We start from the raw sequence: 16,480 nt of genomic DNA, 5'->3' as shown, positions 1-16,480 counted from the left end.
ATTAGTTTTATTATTTGTTGTTATTATTATTCATTTATAAATTTTATTTAGCAATTTCATTATAATGTTTATTGATACTTGCTTCGATTAATGATACATAGGTTGGATTCATGTGGGTACCATCTAAAGCATAAATTGGATTAAATGCGTTTTCATTTTGTGGTTTTAAAAGAGTTGGGAAGAAATCTAACCAAACAAATTCTTTACAGGCTCTAATTCTTTTTTCGAAAATCTTATTAAACACTTTGACGATATGACGAGTATGTTCTAAAACTGGTACAACTGGATGAATGAAAATCTTGTAATTATATTTCTTTATCAAATCTTTTAATGCGTCAATATAGAAATCTATAGTGATATTCATACCCTCTTCGAGATCTTTATAACGACATCTATCGACTGAGACAACTATACCTTCACGACAATCGATTTCACCAAATTCGAAAACAATTTCAGAACCTGGTGGTGCAGTTGGTACAACATTGTAGAAATTAACTTTTGGATAGAATTTAGTCGATGGACGAAGATGCCACATCTTTAAACCAGTTACTAAAAGTGGATGGAATAAACGTTGTTCACCTTGAATGGTAACTGGAGTCCAAGCAGTACTGAAACAGTGGCTGTCACCTGCAATATAGATTGGACGATGCTTTGGTAATGGTAAGGTCTTGTATGGCATCAAAGCACTGACACAACAGAAATAGGCGTTTTCATTTCTAGAGCTGGATAAATGGATATCTCTACCAATACGGATTTTTTCGACCAATGATATAATCTCTGGTAATGGCTCAAGGATACCAGCAGCATAGCAAAGTTTAGAGGTTGCAAACCATAGACCCATAAGATCTAATTCATCTTGAGTGTAAGGAGCTGGGGCAGGTTGACCTGGTGGAATTACCAAAATATCTTTTGAAACTTTTTGAGGACCTCCTTCTGGTGCATCCTTTTTAAATGATTGGTATTCATAGATATGTTTGTATCCTGGCTTTATGTGTTTTTCGAGTATTGCTAAAAATGTTTCATTATTAACATCTGGAAATTGGGTAAGACCAAGGTTTCTGTTTTTACGAAGGAAATCCATAGCAAGTTCAATTGCTTGGCCATATTGTTGGGTGATTTCGAGGGTATGGATTAATGATAAACGATATGGTACATAACTTGGTTCTTTCATAGAGGATCTTCTAATGAGCTCCATCGATTCTTTAATTGCACCAAATTCTTTAACATAGTTTGAAAGAAAAGCCATTAATTGAGGAGTAACAGAACCAGGATTGAAACCACTCAAAATAGTATCAACACCAAGTATTTTGATAAGGTCTGAAATTTTTTCTTGGGTCCATTTTCTTTCTTTTTGATATGGGTCATTGAGTACTATAGTTTCACCAGAGAGTGGTAAATATTTGGTTAGTTGTTTCTTTTTATCCATTTCTGGGATAGTACCTAATAATTGGAGTACGGCTTGAGAGGCATCTTTCAATTGGCCCTTATCAATAAGTACATGGGTGAAACCAATTAAAGCTTGAATGTTTTTTTCATTCTTGTGGACTAATGAGGTTAAAAGGTCACATGCTTCATCTTGAAGTCTTGGGTTTTTAGTTTCATAAAGGGCTTTACCATAGATTGCTTGGAACTCGTCATATTTTTCATCGCTTGGGTTTAATAATTCTAAAATACTCTCTAATGATTTAATAGCTTCAAGATAATCTCCTGTCTCTAACATTAATTTAGCTCTAAGATGGTGGAATTGAATATCATTTGGATAGTGCATAATACCACTTTCAATAAATCCTTTAGCAACTTTCCATTTTTTAGCTTCATAATAAATATTTGAACATCTAACCAATGATATATATTCACTTGGTAACATTGTTAAAATATTTTCGTAATATGATATTGCATTCTAAAAAAAATTTTATGTTAGATTTTCTTTTTTTTTTTTTTTTTTTTTAGCAAAATTCAATTTAAAAAACTTACTTTGTATAGTTGGTTTTCATAAAATCTTTCACCTTGTTCCAATAATGGTTTAATAACACCATTGTATTTTTGATCACACATACCATCTGGTAATTCTGTATATTTTGATTGAATTGTTGGTGATTGAGTTGTATTATTATTTTTATTATTATTGGTTGTTGTGGTAGTAGTTTTCTTTACACTATTATTGTTATTAATAATTGATGTTGAAGTAGTAGTAGCTGAACTAGTTTTTGGTGATGAAGATGATGGTGATGGTGAGGATGAGGTGGATACTGATGTATTTGAAGCTGAAGCAGTTGAGGTGGTAGATGGTTTTGAACCTTTACTTTTTACAATAAAACCATCATCTAAATTTGAAAAGTGTTTAGCAATAAGATTTGAATCGAAAACATTTTTTCCTTTTTTATCTTTTAAATCTACAGAGTCACCAATATCAGAGTTTGGGTGTCTCTTTTTATACTCATTTAAAAAATACTAAAAATGAAAAAACAATGTTAGATATATGTATATAAATATTATCTTTATTTAAAACATATAGTTTAAACTTACACTTTTTAATTGTTCTACAGTTTCTAAACCTAAAATAAGTGGTTGAACAATGATTGTTTCTTCAGGTTCGCTTTCATAATGAATATAAATTTTCATTTTTTAAAATTAAAATTTAAAATAAAAAAAAAAAGTTAAAAAATTAAAAATTTAAAAAAAAAAAAGTGAAAAAATAAAAAATAAAAAAATAAAAAAAATAATAATAAAATAATAATAATAATAAAACTATTTGTTTCTCAAAGTTATTATTTTTTTTGAAATGAAAAAAATAATCTTTTTTTTTTTTGAAATCTAAAAAATTATAAAAAAAATTAAAAAAAAAAAAAAATATTTTTGAAAAAAAAACAACATGGGAAATTTTTATTAATCATTGGATTATTTTATTTTTTTAAAGAGTATCAACTACTTGTTCTTTTAAATAATCTTGACATGGACCTTTTGGGATAATGGCTCCAGGTACCTTTGTATAGTACATACCCTTGGTGTGATAAAAGTTTGTAGTTTCAGCAAAACCTCTGGTTTGATAAAGACGTCTGAGATAATTTAATAAAACTGGGTAATCTTTTATCATTTTCCAATTTAATTTAAAATATGGATAAAAGATTAAATCGAATCTAATTAAAACTACATATAATTTAATATCGGCTTCTGTAATTTGATCACCAAATAAAAATTTCTTTCCTTTAATGAATTCGTTTAGTTTTTCAATTGTTGCAAATACTGTGTCAAAAGTTTCTTCATCTAATTTTAATAAAAAAAAATTAGTATACTAAAGGTTTAAAAATAAAATTAAATAATTGTTTATATTTACACTTTTCTGGGTCAACAGCTTGGTAAACTTTGAAAAAAAGATTTTTTGAATAATAATCGACAAATTCATCGATTTGAGAGGCTAAATGGTCAGGTCTAAGGTTGAGTGATTGGTTTTTAGAAATATTATTGAATGATGATGAAAAGATTTGAACAATATCAGCAGATTCATTTGAAACAATCTTTTTAGTTTGTCTATCCCAAAGTACTGGAATGGTATATCTACCAGTGTATTCTGGATCAGAGTGGACATAAATATCTTTAATTTTTTTAAATCCATTTTCTTTTTCTAAATCTGTGTCATCTTTACCATTAAAAACAAATAATCCATCTTCCATCTCGAAATGAGAATAAACAACTTGAATGTATTCATCTAAACCTTTTAAAAACATTGCAATACCTGCACGTTGAGCAAATGGACAACCATAATTTAAATAAAGTGTATATCTATCTAAATAATTAAATAAAAAAAACCAATTAATTTTTGTTTGAATTTAAATCTAAATATTTTCGCATATTAATAAATTACCTTTTTCTGGTTTAAATGGACCGTCTTCGGTGATTTTATGGCTGATAGAAGTATATGTCATTGTTAAAATATTAAGTATGAAATAAAAAAAAATAAAAAATGAAATTAAAAAGTGAAATTAAAAAAAAAAAATTACAAAAAAAATAAAAATATAAATAAAAATAAAAAATAAAAAATAAAAAAAATAAAAATTTTTGGTTCCAGAATCTAAATAAAGAATGATTTTGAGATAAAGAAAATAAATATTTCTTTAAAATGTTAATAAAATGGAAGGGATTTTATTTGTAAAGTTTTAAACTTATTTTATATTTGATGTTCTGTTTATAAAATATCAAAATTTTAAAAAAATAAAGAAATAAACACACAACTTGAAAAATATTTATATCACTAAAAAACACTATTTTTTATTTAATTAATTGAAAAAAAGAAGTTATGAATAAATATTATTAGATGTAAAAAAAACAATTTAAATTTGTTAAATGTGTTTTTAATTGGAAAAAATAAACCTTAATAAGTTTATTGTTGTTCATTTAATAAATGATCAACAATGTCATTGATATTAAAGTTATATCTTTTGATAACATCAACAATATTTGGAGTGTTACAGAAACCCATTGAAACTAAAGTGCCAATACATTTACGTTTGATATCCTCTTCTTGATCAAATGGTTTTGCTGGTTCTTGAACTTGTAAAGGAGCAGCGATTGGTTCTTCAATAACTGGTTTTTGTTCAACAATTGGTTTTTGTTCAACAACTGGTTCTTGCTCGATGGCTGGTTGTTCAATAACTTCTAATGGGGCAATTGGTAAATCTAAAATTGAGGTGTTGAGTGGTAATGGGATGGAGAAAGGTGATGAAGCTGAAACAAAGGTTGGTAAGAAACAGAAACTCTCAGTTTCATTTTTTAATTCATCATCTTCTTCAACAGATGGGTTTTGTTCTTCTTCACTTTCGCTTTCGCTGTCTGGAATCTTTGGTGCAATATCAACATATATTGATTCTTCTTGTTGGCCAACAACTTCCTCTTCCTCTTCCTCTTCTTCTTCAATTGGTTTTTCTTCTTCTCTTTCGACAACATAAATATCAACCCAAATTGATTGACCAAAAGCAATATTATCTGGGCCATATAATCTCCAATAACCTGTGAATCTACCAACTTTAGATGGAGAAGTTAAGTCAATGGAGATATCATGATCTTGACCTGGTAAAATAGCTGGAACAGAAATATTTGAGCTATAACCAAAACGATCACCTGAAAGGAATTGAAGAGTTGTGCCTTCTGGCCATTGTTGTTCACCGTCATTTCTTACTCTCCAAACTTTGGTAAATTGTGAAGCTTTGTCTAAAACACTGCCATCTTTAATAGAAATATCAGAGATGTAACGTGATGCAAATTTCTTGTGGTTTGGTCTTGAGAATTTGTGTGGTTTGTGTGGACTATCCCATGAACACTTGATTGGAATTGGTGTTGAAATCTTTAAAAGTGGGTGTTCAGATGGATGAATGTTACTAGCTTCACATTTACTACATAAATCATAATCTTCACAAACAGTACATTTATAACGATATCCGAAAACTTTATTTTGGCAACCATCACAAGTAATGCCATAATGTTCAACATTATTAATTTCTTCATTGTTATTATTTGATGTTGTGTTGGTGGTAGTTGTAGTGGTAGAAGAGGACTTCTCTTCTGTTTGCTTGTTATTATCTTCAGGTTTTAAAATATTTCCTATTGAGGTTTGGATAATATTTTCGACCCAATTTTGATTACTTAAATTCTTGATTAAATTTTCCATTTCTTTATTAAGGTTTTCGAAATTGAAAGAGTTATTATTATTATTATTATTTTCGGTAGAATTACTATTTAAACCAAAACATGCGGCATGAATTTGTGGGATTGCTGAAGTAGCAGCAGACATTGCACTTGAACTAGCAAGTTGGGCAATTTGTGGATTTGCTAAAATTGAATCAATTAATGGTTTAAGGTTTAATGGTAATTGTTGGGTTGAATAATTTACAGATGGATTGATGGTTGGAGTTGAAGTGGTTGAAGGTGTTGCAGCTGGTGGTGGAGTGGAATCATTTTCAGATTTTGAAACAAAAAGTTTGAGAACATTTGGTGGGTTTCTTTTAACTGTAAAGGCTTCCTTTAAATCACTATCAGAAGTGATGGTAATTAAATCATTATCTTCATCATAATATTTAATTAAGAAACCACTCAATTTAAAAAATGTAATAGTCATTTTTTTTAACTCTAAGAAAGTTGGTTCTCTTTCCATTGATCTATAAATAAAAATAATTAAAAATATTAGAATTTAAACTATATTATATTTATTTATTATAATTAATTTTAAATACATACATTCTTCTAGTATCATCACCATATTGAATTTTTAAAACGAGAGTAGACATCTTATAATGAATATTTCTTTTTTTATTTGGATATAAAAGTTTTTTTTTTAAGTTTTCTCTAATTACTTAATTCTAAATAAAATTATATGAATATAAAAAGTTGTTTGTTTGTTAAAGTGTGTTAAATAAATAATAATAAGGAAAAAAAAATATATATATTTAATGTACAAATAAATTTATTTATTTTTTATTATTGTGAGCGAGAGATGTGTGAAAAAATAAATTATAAAAAAATATTAAATTTAAATAAAAATTAAAATTAAAAAAATAAATAAAAAAATATTAAAAAAAAATAAATTTTTTTTTTTTTTAATTTTTTTTAATTTTTTTCCAAATTATTTCACACATTTCCATTAATAATATTTTTCTCCTAATTCGAGTGAAATTATAACCTGAAAATATAAATTATGTGTGTTTACAGTCAACAATTACATAATTTTTAAGTTTAAACTTAAAATTGAATTTTAAATTAGATTTAGTTTAAATTTAAATTAAATTTAGTGACCATATTTGGCACAAAGCTTGATTTTCAAAATAAAGATTAAAAAAAAAGTATAGTCGCGGATTAAAAAAAAAAAAAAAATATTTATACTTTTATTTTTCTAATGATTGAATATTAATTTGCAATTGGATTTATTTGTTTTGATGCTGTTGAGTAAATCCATATGCTTTAATGGAGAAGCTATCATATACAGTATATTATGATTGTTGGTATTGATGCTGTTGAGTTTGTAATTGAGTTTGATCGTCATGATAGTTTCTTTCCATTTTTTACATTATTAAAAATTCGTTGATTACATTTTATAAATTAATATAATTAATTTCTTTTTTTTAAATTTGATAAAAAAATATTTAATTTATTTATTAAAATTTTTATTTTTTTTATATTTTTTTATTATTTAAAATTAAAATTTTTAGTTTTATCAAGCAAGTTCATATCTTTAATTTATTACATTAATGATTCTATTGGTTTAATAATGATAATAATTAATAAATAATAAAAAGGGTAAATTTTAAAATAGTATATTTATTTTAAAATATTTATTTATTGGTGTGTTAAATGTGGTAAAAGTAAATATAAAAAAGCAAACATAAAAAAATAAAATAAAATTAATAATTTATAAGTGTGTGTTTAAAGTGTGGGTGTGGTTAATTCTCCTCTATTGTTTTTACTACTATTATTTTTCCATAGACTATTCATATTATCTATTTAAATCTATTTAATATTCCTTTTTTAAATTTTAAATCTTTTTTTTTTTTTTGTTTTATTTTTTTTTTGTTATTATTTTTTTATAATTATTTTTAATATATATATATACATAATTTTATTTTTCGTTTTAATGTTTTTCGTTTTAATTAATAGATATTTAATATACATAAATAATTATTTTATGTATAATAGTTAATAAAAATGAATCTATTAAAACATTTGGTGAAGTTTGTCATCTAAACAGCAATTATAAGAAATAATATTTTATTATCAAAATTGTTTAGTATACTAATATAGATTTTTTATTTATTATTAGCAATACTGTATTTTTATATTTACAAAGAAAAGAAAGATTATATATTTTAAACTACCTGTTTTTTGCATTGGTTTTAGCGTGGGCATACAGTGCTGGTTTAATTTTTTTAGTTATCAATTGTTTTAGAATATTTTATAATAATTTAGAAACATTATGGATTAGTATACTCAGTGTATTTGTACTATCAAATACCGATAACTATTATCAGGTAATCAAAGACTCAATAAAACACACTCTGGCAATTTTTATTGGCGGTGTGGTTTCGATAGCATCGATATCGATAGTTGGTAGACACTTGTGGCCAAATGTGTTCATAATGCTGGTTTTTTATTTTGTAGGTTCAGGTTTTTTCCTCACATCTAACTTTTTCAACTTTCTCCATGCTAAAAATATGTTTATCACCTACTACTTTATGGTATTTTTAGTCCATTTCCCGAGACCATTTGGTGACTATTTTTATTCACCAGTACCTCAATTAAAGTTTTTATCAGTGGCTGTATTGTCACTTATAGTTTGTGTGGTAACATGCTCTTTGCTCAGGTACTCATTTGCCACAGGTCTTTTTGTCCAAGTTTCAAATCAACTTTTAAAGCAATCAAGTTGTTTCATCAAACTGCTAGGTAAAGATTTAGGTATCCATATAATAAAGTCTGTAAATTGTGATAGAGATAATTTAAACTCCCTCGAAGATGAAGTAATATACAATAGAATTAGAGACTCTCTGTTTAAAGGTGTACCGTGCAACCAACTACTATGCAACAGGCTTTTATCAAAGGAAAAGAAGGAAACTCTAGACAGCATTCAATTTGTGTATCATGAATACTCAAGATTATTAAATAAACTGGACTGTGTTTACAAACAATCGAAAAAAGAATTTTGGAGCAAAAACCTATTTATACATTTGGAACGTGTTCAAATTTTATTCGAAAGAAACCACAAGAAATTATATGCATTAAAATTTGGCTTGGATGAAGATTTCCCAATTGAGATATGCAATAGAATTATCCCACTTATACCCTATATCGAAACGTTACTGAAAGAATGTGAATACATATTTTGTGTAATGTCAAAGCAATTAAGTTTAAGGTACACCCATGATGAAACAAACAAGGGTTTTATAGAATGGTTCGAAAACCATCATAATAATTTAGAATCACACAACTACGATAAACCCATCAATGAAACCAAGATTAACAATACATGTGACTGCTGCTACTACAACGACGACATTGTAAATACAATTGATAAAGATAGCTTTAGTGAATGCTGCTTCAAAGACAACATACACCCCTTCAATCAAACCCTAGACGAAACATTGAAAAAAAATAAAGATTCCTTTAGAACAAACTCGATGGAGTGGTACCAAATTCAAATCAACAACTCCTTTGAGACCATTAACTCGACAGTTTTGAAAATGCAATCTTTACAAAATAGAAATTTAGATAGAAACTTTTTAACCGATCCAGAATATAAAGATATCATCTCAAGAGTATCTTTTTTTGTAAGAGGTTTCGAAAAATTTAGTATGGAGCAAAAGACACTTTCCACCCAAATATTTTTACTGTCCTATCACAATTCATTAAATAGAAGGTATCCACAGGAAATCAAACTATTAATTGGATATTATAATTGGATCGTAGATTATTTCAAAAACTATAAAGAAAATAAAAGATTACGACAACAACTAAAACAAAAGGAATCTGAAGCGTTTCCACCCAATTTGCAAGTAATGTATACAAGAAAAGAAAAATTAAAAATAATCATTGAATATTTTATATTTAAAAGGTTGCTATTCAATTGGCTATTCTCATTAAAATATGCAGTCGCATGCTCAACATTGGCCATTGCAGTATATGAAATTACAATACACTCTTCTTTTATATTATTCCAAAATATGGATTGGACACCGATTATATTTATAGTTTCATACTCGCCAATTATCGGTGCACTTCCAATAGTTACATTTTTACGTATTATCGGTACTATTCTGGGGGGATTCATGGGCTATGCCGCATTGGTTCTTATGGGTTTGGTTGGGTCTAGAGTGTCACAAGCTTTTGTTTACATTGGCTTTTCTTTTTTTACAATTACATTCTCGTTTCTGTTGGTAAAACTACAAGCATTTGAAAAGTTGGTAATATTCATTGTTTTTGGGTATTCGGTAATAACACAATTTCAATATGAAACATGGACACACGATATTATAGCGTCACTACTAAGAATTATGTACTTATGTATTGGGATATTATTGGTAATGATAGTGGGTTATATTTTACCATACTACGACTATAGGCAACTAGAAAAGAATATTTATCAAGTACCATTTGGAATTATAAGAACATTCACATTTCTTATGAGCTTTAGCTTTATTAAAAACGAAACAGTTCATAATCATAACGATCATAATATCCATAATAGCAACAATAATATACCTCACAGCTATAGCAATAATAGTTTAAATAATGATACCATTAGCGAATATAGTTTAAAATCATACGAATCTTTAGAATCGACATCATCCCTATCGAGTTCATGGTCAAGATATTTAGAGCAATACGATGATATTATACCAGAATTATCAAGAAGAGGATTATCATTTCAACACTATAGAATGCTAATAAGTAAAATATCAATAGAACTAAGATCAAACTTTCCAATCCAAAGAACACTCTTAATGGATGCTAAATTTGAACTAATGTTTAGAACAAAGAAATTTAAAAGAATCGAACACATTTATTTAGAAATTGAACAACTTCACAATATATTTGGCGCTTTAGACTTTATAGTGAGTGAGTCAAATCAAGTTAATCTACAAATCATTGGTGGTACTGTTAAAAGTCAACTAATGAAACTATTAAATGAAATGAACACAACTGCACACTACCTCTACAATATTGCAGCATTTAAAAAAGATAGATTCAAGCAAGAGAAATATAAAACTGTAGATAGGGACAACAGCTTACAACTATGTGAAGAGCTTTTAGATGGTATCAGATCAAACATTAACACTTTTAATCTCACAATTGTTCAAATTCAACACTTGAATGCAATTATTTTTATTCTTAATCAATTTGTTCAACAATATAATTTGGTTTTCAATTTACTTTACGATTTTATTAAAAGAATTGATATAAAAAGAGTAAGAACCAATAATCTTAACATCACAAAACCAAATCAAGTTCAAAATCTAGAAGGTATCAATTATCATAACAACGTTAATGAAGAAATAAAAGATATTCGTAATTATCAAATATTTAAACTTTTAAAGAAATAAATAAAAAAAAATAATAAATACTATTTTGGTTTATTTAATTTTTAAGAAAAAAAAAAACCTATTTTTAGTTTTATTTGATTATTTCCCATTAATTTTTAAAAAGTGGGTGTTAATTTTTGTTTATTAAAAAAAAAATTAAAAAATTTTTTTAAAAATTGAAAAAATTAATTTTTTTTTATTTTTTTATTCAAGTTTACATTATTAATGCCGTAATAACTGTGGCAGTAATAAAATGGAGAATGATTATAATAATAATAATATAAATAATAATAATAATAATAATATAAATAATAATAATAATAATATAAATAATAATAATATAGTTTTACCAATTTATTTACAAAAATATATTATCAAAATATTTTGTAGATATATCGATAAAAATAATAAGAATATAGATGTACTTATGGAAGGTAAAGACTATAGGGTTGTTGAAAAGAAGATAAAGAGACTAATGATGAATTTGGCACTGGTAAATAAAGAATGGTTTAGAACACTTTCAAATAATCTCTGTGTGGCTGTAGATTTCAACTATTATGAACCATTTTTTGATAAAGATAGTCCACTTGGAGGTGTCAACATTACAGACATAAACTGGTCGATAGTCAAATTTGAAAATATTAAATATTTAAAGATTCATTATGACCATAGTTTACAGTGTTTTTATAAATTAATTCTAGGTGGATCACGTGAAATCCATTATACTATCGAAGATATAAATAAAAAGATCAAGAATCTAGAATGGTATAATCCCAATTTCAAGAGATTAATATTTAGAAACTTACATTTGGGAAGATATAATAATGGTCTAGAAACTATCAAACTTCACCAATGTACTGCCACCCATGGAAATTTGGAAGTTCTCGATGTATTACTGAGTGAAAATACATGTTCATTAGATCTTGAAGAGCTGAAAAAAAAGATCAAAAAAACATTTTTAATTACAATTGCTAACTGTTACAATAGAAGTTTACTATTGGATGCATTTGAGGCATGGTCAAAGAAACTAAAGTCCATTCATCTTCGTTGTTTTAATGATCCAACCTCCCCATTTTTCGATCTATTAACACCATCTCCACTCAACAAATCACTATCCGTCAACCATCTACAAAACATTGAATCAATACGAATCATAGATATGGATATAACTATATCAGACATGATAGCAATTGTAAAATATGGAAATAAATTAGAAGACTTAGTCTTCAGTATATGTATCAATAACTTTATTTATTTCCTCTCCCATAGAAATGAAACCCATAACTACAGACGTTGTAATTGTAATAGCCTTATAAGCCGATTCAGAGGTATCATGGTGGAGGATAAAACAGAAGAGGAGTATAGTGCTATCGATGAAAACTGGAAATATTTAGTAAAACTATTCAAAGAAAACAGAACCATCAAAAGCTTGGGTCTAAATTTTTACTGTAGAAGCAATGATAATTCTGGAAATGATTCAAATCTTGTCCCTGATTACCTTATCAAGAAATTTTGCTCCCTATTCGAATTTAATCAAACACTCTTTAAATTCTCTGTTGTATCAAGTATATCACTACAACTATGCAAACAACTTTTACAAATCAATACTGCAATCACAACCTACAATACCATTATCTATAATGATAGGGAAACTTTTAGAAAAGAAAAAGAAGATATTCTTGTATACCAAATTAAACCATTACTACTTTTAAATCAAAATATCAAAACTTTAAAATACACACAAAGAGTTTTTAATCAAAAAGAACAAAGATTTGATGAAAATGTTTTAATAAATTTTAGTAAATTATAATTATTAAATAAAAATCTTTTTTTTCTATTTAAAAGTAATAATTTGTGTAAATTACTTTTTTTTTCGAATTTATTTTAAAATAAATTTCTACAAAAAATAAATGGGGTGATTATTTTTTTTTTTTCGATTAATGTTGTGGAATGTGTACAATTTTAAATAATCAGCGATTTCAAAAAATTATCAAAAAAAAAAACCATATAACAATAATCAAGAAAAATACGCAAAGTATTTTATTGATGTGTTTTAAAATATTAATTTTTTATACTTGCACAAAAAATTACCGTTTTTTTTTTCTTTGCAAAGGGGTAAAATGAAGGATCTTCCACTTAATATTCTAGGAACCTCTCACATGTGCCTCCCAAAATAAATAAAAAAATTATAAAAAATTAAAAAAAAAAAAAAAAAAAAGATATTTTTGATCAAAAGAGAAAATTTTTTTATTTTTTTTATAAATAAATTTCATCATATATTTTTATTTTATTTTTATAAAAAAATTTTAAAATAATTTTTTGTTTTTTTTTTTTTATTTTTTTTTTGTATATTTTTTGTCATAGTTCATATCTTTTAACCTTTTAAATACATTAACTCTTTGTTATTTCATAAAATTTTTTTTTTTTTTTTTTCAAAAAATTTTATTTAAATTCATTCCTTCACAAATAACAAATTACATATAAACGAATATATACAAATAATAATAGATTAACCAATATATAGAAAAAAAGAAAAAAAGAAAACAAGATTGTGTGTTTTTGTATATAGTATTTTATTTTTAATATTTTTTGTTGATTGTACAATATATTGTTTTAATTCTTTTTATATGTCTAATAATAGAAATAATAACAACATTAACAATAATTATTTAAAATTTATAAAGAAATACTATTTTTTTTTGAAACCTTGAATTTGTTTTTTTAAATTATATAATATAACATACAATTAAAGTTGAAAGAAAATGTCAAAAGAGGAAAATGGTAACTGTGGGGGTGGTATATTTAGTTTTAGAGATAAAGCAGATAAAGTGTATCTTTTAGATTTAGGTGGTGCAGAAATTAATACATCCAAGCCAGTTAAACAAAGATCCAAACTCGGTGTATCATTAAGTGTAGTTATATATGTAGTTGTTTTATTTTATATTGGTAAGTTTTTTACGAAACAATAAGATTGTCACAATCGTCAAACTAACCAATGCTATTTTAATATTTAATAGTTGTAACATCAATCCAATTCTCAAAAGGTGTACCAACAGTAATTTACTCTTCTAAAACCCCATCGAAATTTGAACCAACACCAACACCAAAATTAGGAATTATGTTTAGAAATTCATCGAATGGAGATTACTATGACGAATCAATTGTTAAGGTTAATTTCGTTTATGTAACTATTACAAATCAAGATCAGATTCCAAGAGTTAAAGAACCAATAGCATCAGGAAGATGCGAATTTTTCCAAGATCCAACAAAACACGGTGAAGAAAAAAAAATCTTAACTGATAAAGCAATTTGTCCTATAGAACCTGTATACATGGAGGTAATATTTTTTATTTTAAAATCGACACATATAAACATTTTACTAACAATAGATGTAATTATAAAATATAGGGCACATTTGAAATGCCAAAATATAGATATTTAGAGGCATCAGTGATAAAATGTTCATGTACACCACAGTCATGTCCAATTCAATGCGCTAATGATACAGTATTTGATGATGTTTTTTATGGTGGTTCAATTTCAATCGTTCTTGAAGAAACTGTACCAAGTAATAATGGTCCATTAGTAACCAAATTTTCATTAATTCCACAAGTTAATTTAGCTACACCACCAACACCAATCAATAGCACAAAGAGTGTATTTTGGAAGAATCTCAAATCATTTTTCTATAATGTTGATGTATATTTACGTAAACAAACCATTTACAATGGCCCAAGATATATATTTGATTCCCACTTTGAATATTTCTCTTACTTGGGTACTGTCGAGCCAAGAGCCGATGATTTTAACCCCTCAAGTGGTCTTTTATTTAAAGCATATTTTAGAATTGATGCTTATGAAGATTCTGAAATTAGACAATCTCCACAAGTATGCTTTACTATTTTATCTCATTTAAATAAAAAAAAAAACTAATGAATATTTGTTTTTTATATAGTTACTTACACTTTTAGGTAGTTGGGGTGGTCTTTTCTCAATATTCATGTTAACTATTGTTAGACTAATTCGTTACTATAACAGAAGACTATATAAAATTACCGAGAAGGTTACTGATGAAATTAACAATGCAATTCATAAGATGTTACACATGGATCGTCATCATCATAAAAATGACCCATTTTACCAATCAGAATCACAAACCGCAACAAATAATTCAAAAAACCCAAACAATAACGATAATAATGATGATGGTAATAACAAAAGCAATAATAACTCCAGACCAACATCTGTAAAAATAGGTAGTAACAATAATGGAGATGGTGAAAATGGTGGTAAATTAATTATAGGTTCAACAAGTGATACTAGCATCAATAGTAACACTGGCCCAGGTAGTGTCAATAGTAATAATATTTACCATCACGAACATGATGATCATCATATCGAATTACAAATCATAAATAGAAATGGCTCTCTTAATAAAAAATCTAGTAATTTAGAAATTTCTTGGGATCTAAATAATAACCCAAATTTATTAAATAATACAAGTTTAAATTCGATTGATGAAAGTTTAGTCGAAAGCAATAATAATAATAACAACAATAACAACAACAACAACAATAGTAGCAATAATATGCATGAAAAAAATATATAGAATTTAATATAAAAAAGATTTTTATAAACAAACTATTTAGTATTTTTGGTAATAATAAAAAAAAATAAAATAAAAAAAAATATATATTAAATTAATATTTATTTATTTATAATTATTAAAAAAGATTCAATCATTATATGATCGGTTTTTATTTATATCTATTTTTATTTTATATAAAATTAAATAAAAAAAAATTAAATAAAAAAAAATTAAATAAAATATTGGAAATTTTTTTTATTTTTTATTTATTTTTGACTTGTCATCTGATGATCATCATCATTTGATATCAATTAATAATAAATTTATTAAACTGTTTATTTACATTAAAATCTATTTAAATATTTAACCAAAATATATTTTTTTTTTTTTAGAATTAGGAGAAACCAATTATTATTATAAAATAATTATTTCTTGTCAAAAAAAAATTTATTTTTAATTTTTTAAAGATTTTTAAAATTTTTATAAATAATGAAAATTATTTATAAAGCAATTACTATTGATGCCATTGCCGACATAGTAAAGATTTTTGATACCCAAACAAACAATTAAAATCATTAATATAATATTCATTTCAGTTCAATAAAAATAAATTTGTAAAATACAAACCCATGCCCCATTCACCCCATCACACTTCAAACACACTTTTGTAAAAAAAACAAATTAAATAACTTAATTTAATAAAAAACTTAATTTAAATGAGAAGGAAAAAAAATTATGTTTTTCTTTTTTTTTTTTTTTTTTTCAGTTTATAATTTAGAATTTCAAAAATGACTAAAGCAACTATAGATTGGAATAATTCTGAAATTAAAAGCAA

At 25.7% G+C, this 16,480-nt stretch overlaps 6 protein-coding genes across 6 annotated transcripts; 3 read left to right on the top strand and 3 right to left on the bottom strand.

Annotated features, from left to right (window-relative positions):
• Positions 1–43: 43 nt before the first annotated feature.
• DICPUDRAFT_76739 (uncharacterized protein) lies at positions 44–2,622 on the bottom strand (the record flags this gene model as incomplete). The annotated part of the gene is made up of 3 exons (XM_003285767.1): positions 44–1,900; positions 1,975–2,451; positions 2,527–2,622. 3 exons carry the CDS (start codon positions 2,620–2,622, stop codon positions 44–46), a joined length of 2,430 nt encoding a protein of 809 aa, XP_003285815.1.
• A 289-nt stretch (positions 2,623–2,911) lies between these two features.
• On the bottom strand, positions 2,912–3,923 carry DICPUDRAFT_149716 (uncharacterized protein; the record flags this gene model as incomplete). Its single annotated transcript, XM_003285766.1, has 3 exons — positions 2,912–3,264; positions 3,335–3,784; positions 3,863–3,923. 3 exons carry the CDS (start codon positions 3,921–3,923, stop codon positions 2,912–2,914), a joined length of 864 nt encoding a protein of 287 aa, XP_003285814.1.
• Positions 3,924–4,239: 316 nt separating this feature from the next.
• DICPUDRAFT_91584 (uncharacterized protein) lies at positions 4,240–6,484 on the bottom strand. Its single transcript, XM_003285765.1, has 2 exons — positions 6,229–6,484; positions 4,240–6,149 (listed from the first exon to the last, which is right to left on the bottom strand). Exons 1-2 carry the CDS (start codon positions 6,276–6,278, stop codon positions 4,379–4,381), a joined length of 1,821 nt encoding a protein of 606 aa, XP_003285813.1. The 5' UTR covers positions 6,279–6,484; the 3' UTR covers positions 4,240–4,378.
• Positions 6,485–7,689: 1,205 nt separating this feature from the next.
• Positions 7,690–11,124, top strand: DICPUDRAFT_97180 (uncharacterized protein; the record flags this gene model as incomplete). Its single annotated transcript, XM_003285786.1, has 2 exons — positions 7,690–7,715; positions 7,805–11,124. The coding sequence occupies 2 exons, from the start codon at positions 7,690–7,692 to the stop codon at positions 11,076–11,078; spliced, it is 3,300 nt and encodes a 1,099-aa protein (XP_003285834.1). The 3' UTR covers positions 11,079–11,124.
• A 1,028-nt stretch (positions 11,125–12,152) lies between these two features.
• DICPUDRAFT_91582 (uncharacterized protein) lies at positions 12,153–12,897 on the top strand. The gene has a single exon (XM_003285785.1). The coding sequence runs from the start codon at positions 12,217–12,219 to the stop codon at positions 12,865–12,867; it is 651 nt and encodes a 216-aa protein (XP_003285833.1). The 5' UTR covers positions 12,153–12,216; the 3' UTR covers positions 12,868–12,897.
• Positions 12,898–13,819: 922 nt separating this feature from the next.
• On the top strand, positions 13,820–15,666 carry DICPUDRAFT_149711 (uncharacterized protein; the record flags this gene model as incomplete). The annotated part of the gene is made up of 4 exons (XM_003285784.1): positions 13,820–14,003; positions 14,075–14,394; positions 14,466–14,945; positions 15,013–15,666. The coding sequence occupies 4 exons, from the start codon at positions 13,820–13,822 to the stop codon at positions 15,664–15,666; spliced, it is 1,638 nt and encodes a 545-aa protein (XP_003285832.1).
• Positions 15,667–16,480: the final 814 nt, after the last annotated feature.

Source organism: Dictyostelium purpureum (assembly GCF_000190715.1).
Source record: "Dictyostelium purpureum unplaced genomic scaffold DICPUscaffold_54, whole genome shotgun sequence".
Taxonomy (NCBI): domain Eukaryota; phylum Evosea; class Eumycetozoa; order Dictyosteliales; family Dictyosteliaceae; genus Dictyostelium; species Dictyostelium purpureum.
The sequence above is the reverse complement of the archived record's forward strand: the minus strand, read 5'-3'. Positions and strand labels throughout refer to the sequence as shown.